At 39.2% G+C, this 8,313-nt stretch overlaps 1 protein-coding gene across 8 annotated transcripts in view; it reads right to left on the bottom strand.

The window, feature by feature from the left end:
* Positions 1-3,637: 3,637 nt before the first annotated feature.
* LOC123755765 (microtubule-associated protein Jupiter) overlaps positions 3,638-8,313 on the bottom strand; it is a 115,998-nt gene continuing 111,322 nt past the window's right edge. For 6 of the 8 annotated variants that reach the window (XM_069300048.1, XM_069300049.1, XM_069300047.1 and 3 more), the window contains 2 exons: positions 5,614-5,712; positions 3,638-4,703 (listed from right to left, as the gene is read on the bottom strand). In XM_069300048.1, coding sequence (XP_069156149.1) covers positions 4,588-4,703; positions 5,614-5,712 — 215 coding nt within the window. In that variant the 3' untranslated portion in view covers positions 3,638-4,587. The remainder of the gene's footprint in view (positions 4,704-5,613; positions 5,713-8,313) is intronic. The other 2 variants (XM_045738537.2, XM_069300046.1) reach the window with 2 other exon arrangements.

Raw genomic sequence — 8,313 nt, 5'->3', positions numbered from 1 at the left:
AGAGACGGAAGGAGGATCGGAGGAAGATGAGAGAAGACACTGAAGACACGACAGACTGGGGTAGAAAGAAGGGAAACCCCAGACAGGACCAGAAGGGTGACCCTACGGGACAGAACGTAAAAGAACATGGTTGGAGGTGGGCATGTCCGGGTCCAAGGCCTGGAAACGGTTGCGAAACTGAGGAAAGTGGGAAGGACGAGGAGAGGAAGAGCGCAACACGCAAGCATAAGAGACGCCAGCGAAAGGGGGGGGGGGGGGGGGAGAGACTGCGAACTTGGCACCTCACCTCAGGAAAAGAAACGTTCCTGGTGCTTCCAGGTAAGGACGGCTCCCTCGAGTTTGTAATGTATATACGCGCGAGAGAAGGTAGGGTAGGCCTATCTTAAGGTTATCTTGAGAGGATTTTGGGGCAGAGTCAACGTGGCCCGGTCCTTGACCAGGCCTCTTTGTTATACACCTCCAGGAAGCAGCCCATAGCAGCTGTCTAACTCCCAGGTACTTACTGTATTTACTGCTAGGTAACAGGAGCATCAGGGTGACAAACTCTGCCCATTTATTTCCTCCTTGACCAGGATCGAACCCGGAAATTCAGGACCACGAATCCGAAGAGCTGTCCACTCGGCTGTTAGACGCCCCGTCTGACCTCAACGCAACTGAGGCAGCGAGCCTGGGGAGAAGTGCACTCCGAGTTAGTGACCTGTGTCCCATACATGGGGCAGAGAGAGAGAGAGAAAGTACTGGAGCATCCGAGGGTATCATGTCCAAACGTCCAGCACTTATTACAAAGCCGTGGAGAGGGAATGTACTCCTGAACGGAGCACCTGGCACCATAAAGAACAGAGGGCAGAAGTGTCCGACCTTCAAAAGTAATCTTTACAACCCGAAGGGACAGACAGCCACAAGGGGGTTGAGTGAATGTTTCCACCTGGAGAACAGAATGGCCATGGGCCTTGAGGATATGCTTAATATCCTCAAGGCAGTCTTTTAGGTCCCGAACACCAATTGCAACATGTGGGAGAACAGTGCCAACACAGGCATTTAACTGTGTTTTTGGAGACCCGAACAGGAGTCGCCACAATGTAGGATAATGTAGGACAATGCAGCTAAGCGGGTAGCCATATCCTGAGGAGCAGCAGCGAAGACACGTGTACCGAAACGGGTGAGGTTAAAAGTAACAGAGGCATCTACTGAATCAACAAGGTGTTTATGGAGGAAGAAATCTTCAGGTGGTGTAGAATCCAACTGGAGGAGATCAAAGTATTTAGCCCATGAAGCAGGACCAAACAAGGCATACGTATTAGTATGCGAAGGGATCGTGCGAGTGCAGCGGGGACGGTTGAGAACCCCCAAGAGGGGATAAAAAGCGCAGTAGTTACAATGAGAGTGAGCCGGGCCAGGGGATGAGGTGGTCACCGCTGGGGGCTTGTGGCTCGACCCAACCAAAGAAGGAGGGAGGGGAGCTGAGGGGAGTAGTCAGGAGGGTCAAAGGAGGAGCTAGGTCTAGGCCCAATGTAGCGGGGGCTACAGAGCCCGGTCTTCCAACACAGTCCAACTCGTGGGCTTGGTCGCCCACCCCACGAGCCTGAGAAGTCATAAGAGGAACAGTATTCAGCGACATGAAAGAGAATACTTTCATTCACGAATGTGCCCTCGTACCCAACATGGAGCCACAATTAGAGGATAGGACACCCAACAAGAGACTTTTTGCCGGTCTTGCCAGGGCCCCCCAAGGGTGTGTCATGAGTATACTCCCAACAAACGCCACCTTAAGAACCATCTGTGCGTCGAGCTTGGGTTCAGTGATGAAAGAAGGATCGACAATAAAAGCGTCTCCTCACACACGACATTGGGGTACCACAGTTCTACTGGTGAGAGTATGCCTCCCCAAACACTCGGGTGTCAATACCAATCCGAAAGAACAATCAAGACTGGCAAAAGGTCGTGGGGAAAAATGTCAATTAGAAAGGAGAAGAGGGGGAAGAAAAATGAAACGAGGAAAAGGAAGATATCTGGCAAAATTGGCGAAGACAGCAGCAGGAGCACAAGGCCTCAAAAGGACAAAGGACTGACCCATGAAGCATCACACTTCGGCAGCCGCCCATGAAGCCCCCTCACGACGACAATGAGCCAGAAAGGGAGGGGGTCTTTGTCTTTAAGCAATACACTGCATGTTATTGATGTCTTTCATATATAATCAAGTTCTTTCAGCACATGCTACAGAATTAAAGTTTCAAATCTACTTTCACAACTAAATTCATTTGTATTACTGGATAATTATGTTCTTTATGCTTTAGGAATATTTTGGTAGTTCCTTATGTTGAACCCTAAAACTTTCTCAGCAAGTGCACAAGAGCAATCTTTCTGTAAGTGTACTAATGACTACTGTACTTGAGGGGTACCAACCCATATTTAGTCTTCAAAATGTTTACAGATTTAGATTTTATATTCAGCCTTTAGAACATTAGCATGTTCACTAGCTTAAATATATATTTAACTTTACAGAGAAATAAAAATGGACCTAAACAAATAGTCATTCATTTGGCATTATTGGAAAACCAACAATAATTTATATAATTACCAAAATATTAGTTATGTAATAAAATCTTTAATATTGTAATTAAAGAAATGTTCCAAATCTTTTTTCAGCATTTTTAACCGTTAATGTTGTAAAGCCTCTGTGCACAGTGGAACCACGAATGACGAGCGACTCCAGTTACAAGCATTTCAAGTAACGAGCGAGCCACTCAGAAAATGGCTCGATTGACGAGCTTTCGCGCTGTTAACAAGCAAACCAGTACAGTATAGCGTGTATTATACCATACTATGAATTTTCCTGCCAAATACACAACATCAAATTCTCAACAATAATCATTTTAATTGAATAACTTTGAATTACTTTCCAATTACCCGTTTTATTAATCCTATGTTTTCATAAAATTATAACTAATTGCTGCATTTCGGCAGTCGACAGCAACTAAAAATAATGAAAAGTTTCCAAGCTGTTCTATTTCTTACAAATAACCAGTCTTTCTTTCAAATTTACCAGTCTCCGTGGTGTAGTGGCAAGTCGCTCGCCTGGCGTTCCGCGAGCGCTTTGTCATGGGTTCGTATCCTGGCTGGGGGAGGACTTACTGGGCACAAATCCTTAACTGTAGCCTCTGTTTAACTTAACAGTAAAATGGGTACTTGGTTGTAAAAACTATTCTTCGTGGGGGGTCATATTCCAGGGACCATTGGATTAAGGACCTGCCCGAAACGTTACGCGTACTAGTGGCTGTACAAGAATTTAACTTGTATATATAAAAAAATATTAAAACTCAAAATGCAGCAATAATTCTAGGCTTTATGGCATTAAGAAACTATTTACAAATATAGATCGGAAAAACCATGACTGCACCCTTAGTTACAAGGAAAAGTGTCCCACATTGCAAGAACAAGGCACAGCTAGCCTGTACCTACAACTTTGGTATCAACTGTACCTACCCACCAGGCTCATTCTTACCTTCCTAGAAATCTACATTAAAACTCCCAGCTTTTGTGAGTGGTTCTAGGATGCACAAAGTTTAATTATAATGAAGTTAATTAGCCTCAAGATACAGGAACACTACCAGTCATGTTGGTTAGAATATACTCAAAGTAGATGATTAGATTTATTAAAATTAATACAAACAAGTCCTGCTACAGCCAAATGGAGCCAGTTCTATAAAGGAGCATTCCCAAGTGGTCAAGATCAATTGTGAGATACTACAATTATATTATGACCCTTCCAGCAATAACAAAATTATCACAGTTGATGGAATATTTATGAAAACAAAGAAGGGTGCAAGAAAAAAATGACCAGCTTTTAACAAAGGTGCATTTATGTTATCGATTAAAATTTATCATCTACTACACAAATAGTGATTTCTTTTAAACGGATGGAACATTAGGCACATTTTATCAGAAATTAATGGGTTACCCTCAATTTCTAGAGAGCTTATTCTTAAAAGTACATGGAATGGTTTTAAATTAATGAATGGCCCTACAAAAAGTATTCAAACCTTGGTTGAACTTCATTAGAAAGCAAGATGATTGAGCAACAGTGTGTAGCTAATGTTGAACCTGTCATGTAGCAAATGAAAGCTAGATATGGCATGCCACACCACTGCATGGCAAAATAATGCAGCTCACTAAACCATTACCTTAAATAATGCAGGAGAGTAATTGGGAAGGCCTTGCTATGTTGGGTAACAGACTGACAATGCACTATTTATGCATTCCAGCAGTAGAAGAATCCAACTAAGACTAAATTACTGTATGTGCTGTTACAATCAAGTTACACATTACTGTATATCAAAATAACTCGTCTCTAATATTGAATGCTAAACTTTCTGCAATGCAACAAAATCTAGCATATTTAAAAGCAAATTCCTCAGTTACATGTCAGCCTTCATATTTAAACATTGTAATATTATCTATCAATAACAGCTAAACATCACACATTGTTAGGCTATATTTCCTATTAGCTTGTAAGATCAAAGGGTTTTGTTTTCCAAAATAATGCCTGCTTATTAAGTCTTATTTGAGTTAGTGGGTTGGCAGTCATGTCTACCACAGTTGAGTGGAGAAGCCACCTGGAGGAACACGTTGCCTCTGCTTCTGTTGTGGCTGAGGCTGCTCTTGAGTCTTCGTCTCGACGCTCTCACGCACTGCAGGAGTAACTGCTGCAAAATGCCCACATGTTAAAAATAATTTATCAATTTCATTACAACTGGATCTACTGTAATTAAGAGGTTCTCACTTCATATAAAATTTCAATAGGTTATACTGTATTGCTACTGTCAGCAAATTACTTTATAGAATACCATAATCAAATTAGAGCATTACAGTATCTGCACAAAATTAATCTTCAAACATGCATTTCCTTATTTACACATTACTGCCAATAAGTACCAAAAGATTCGAGTAAGCAGTAATAGGCCTATAAACTAATGAACCAAGGCAAATCTATTTCCCATCATTTACAGAGTATGCAATCTGTTTTACTAACTACATTTCTAGGACTGTATATGTAGCAATATACCAATAAGATGCAAAAATTACACTAATTTGTCATATCCCTTAATATGCTACAATAATGCATGATGCTGCTGCCACCACCACCCATAATGCACGTACAGTACCATTAAGCTCTAAGCATCAGGTTAGAATATAGTTTGTTAGTAAGCTGTACCGAACTATAGGTCTGAAAACTTGGGTTCATGGAATGCCTAAAATGGCACCAACTGAACTAGATATTTAAATTCTTGGTCCTCTTTATTAAAATGATTAGGCAGCAATGGAAATAAATTTATTAGCAAATTAAATTTCATTCACTGACGCTATGATGCAGCTTTTCAAATTTATATAATTCCAGAACAAATTTAAAAGCCACCACCAATTAAAAACAACTAGTGGATCATGCACATTAGGTAAAGCTATCATTCTATCTTTTCTGCTTACAGAACTGATAATGCTGCACAGACATACTGTACATCCAAAAGTTAATTTTCCATGGCGGCTCTTACTGGAAATATTGCAACCTGGACATGTGGGATGCTGAACCCATGCCAACAGACCTGTATCTTTGGTTACCTTTCCTCTTGTTAGGAGCACAGCGGGGAGCGTGGATGTCCCAGCACAGGACACCCACCCCAGTAACTGGATCCCGACGCGTCCACGTCCGACAAAACACTGATGGCATGCATTGTAGAGCAAGGGAGGCCAATCTCGTTATAAGCTACTAATGGATTAGTTGTTAGGGCACATTTTGGGAGAGTGCAAGAAATATTACAAGCCAATTCTTCTTTTCTATATCCTTTTGCCTAAAAAAAGTGCAAAGGTTATGCAACTGCTCCATGTAAATTCAGTGTGCAATGCTATTTCACCCAAGCAGCTGATCAAGCTCCATTTAGCACCATTAATTGAATTGCATAGTTAAGTACTGAAATGAAACGCCAAGCCAAGAGTGGACTATTTAACAAGGCTTTTGCCTCCAAGAATAAGATGTGTACAATGCCAACTGTTTATAATGGGAGAGGAAACTTATGGAGATGCTGCCAACTCATGTCAATTTATACAACTGGCATTTTTACCAAGTGGCATTGAAATACTAAATTTGTATTCAGTTTTATGGTTTAACATTTCACAGCTTAGAAATGCATATGAATTTAATCTTCCTGACCTTACCACTATTTTTTCCCCCTTTCATACTAAGCTTGTCTTCTTAATGTTACTTTATAAAGCCTTTTCAGAATGTTTACTGTAAATAGTCTTCTCCACGTGGCATTTCTCCAAATGTATAAAGGCAGGTTAAACTTTACCTTTATACAATGGAAGTAAAATACAACTATTATATATTAAATACATTTTGATCATAAGAATAGTGATCTTAATAATAATAATCATGCAGGTGGCCACAAAATCTCTTGAAATTGTAGGACAGTACACCATTTTAAGCATTATCAGGCCATTTGCATATTAAATAGTTGAAGCAAAGTATTTAATTCATGCAAAGCTACCAAGAACTAATGGTCTTCATAAATGCATTTTTAGGGAGCTTTGCATGTGCCAAACCACAATTTTAAGCCCAAGTCAGTGTGCAAGATTAGCATCTTCGTATAATAGTCTTCAACAACATTGAGAAATGTCACAGTTAGTCCTGGATGGTTTGGTTTACTTTATATTGCTGAACTCATGCCAATTATAAAAAGCTTCCAATTATGAAAATGAAACCAGTAATACTTTCCTGAAGTTGGTAGTTACAAAGTTTGTCCAGATACCAATCAAGCCATTCATAATTTACCCAAACAAGGCAAAAGGATTAGCAAGAAAAATTGGCTTCCATAAAATTTCCCAAAATTCTTACCCTGTGCTTCTAGAATTAGTAAAGCCATAAATAAAGATTTCACAGATAGAAACTTCTAGATTAGTGCAAGTGAATTGCAGTTTTTATTAGTCTAATCCCAGTTCGTAAAGGGTCAGTGGAACAAAATTAAGTTACCAGATTTCACGATTTAGAAATCCATCCCTCTCAAAAGTGAAATGGAAACAACCATATCCTAAAGTGTATTCAATTTCAAATTATTTAACTTAGGCAGTATTATTTACTGCATTTTATACATTTACACTGCCAAAATTTGTCCAATTCAAGCTACCAGCAAGAGCTAACACCCATATATGAAATTCAAATGAAAATTATTATACAAGTTTACCTCTAGACAAGATGAGCAAGCTGGTAAGCATTAGATGAGCAATTCAAGTCTTAAATTTGAGTGACAGCTGGTGCAAGACTAGAGTTGTGCAAGTAATGTGCAGAAGCTTGAAAAAACCCTACCCTATATTTGTTGCAATGATTATGGTACAACAATTCAATACCTTTACGTAAAAATTTGTAAATCCTTACTTAGGCATTATCTACAAAATACTTGTATGCTTTCTGAAGATAATTGTCCATTTTATAATTCTTTGTATACTTTTACATTAATTTGCGACATGAATAAAGTATATGGACAAAAAAACGTTCTACTGATCAACAGAAAGTACTGTACACATGTTAATGTATATTAGAGAACTATTAATTTTAAGTTACCAAAAATCTGTTGGCAATTTAAGTTTATTGGTTACCAAGTGCTAATAAAATCACTGCATATTGTCGAGTCAACTTACCATTCGACAGTTTCATTATATTGTATTGTAAAGCCAATACAAAATACCATGAAAACTCTCACATAAGAACTAGACTTAAAGTGCCAGCTATAAACAACATCTGACTGCTTTGTGCGAAAAACTTGTGAAGGTGAAACACGGATTTTGAGCATGGAGAGCTAGGCTTATGGTTATCTTCATATTCACCCCCATATAAAATTAAAGAATGAATAGGCAATTGACCTGACTGATAAGACCATTATGCCTGATTATGGCTCTTTGCCAGAGATGAAGCATGGTTAAATTGCCTGTAAATGAGATTAATTATGAATACTGTATACTGTACTTTGAGTTAAAGTATTATGTAACCATTTGGAAATGCAGATTTGTGATGTGGAGAGACTTGCCACAAATCAGGACCATCTTACAAATACACTTAACACTAAACTCTGCCACTTTAGTACCAATCAATCCTAGAAACTGCCTTTCATCAGTGTATAATACATCAAGAGAAGAGCAAGGAGGAAGGGCAGGGGAGGACAAAAGGGTGATGAAGTTACAATTAATATTAAAACGTTTAGCCTACTTAATCATTTAAAATACCACAAATCTGTTCATATTACTAAAATATATATCAAGGACAAACTA

This window comes from Procambarus clarkii, chromosome 43 (assembly GCF_040958095.1).
Source record: "Procambarus clarkii isolate CNS0578487 chromosome 43, FALCON_Pclarkii_2.0, whole genome shotgun sequence".
Classification (NCBI taxonomy): domain Eukaryota; kingdom Metazoa; phylum Arthropoda; class Malacostraca; order Decapoda; family Cambaridae; genus Procambarus; species Procambarus clarkii.
This window is presented reverse-complemented; position numbering and strand designations above follow the sequence as displayed.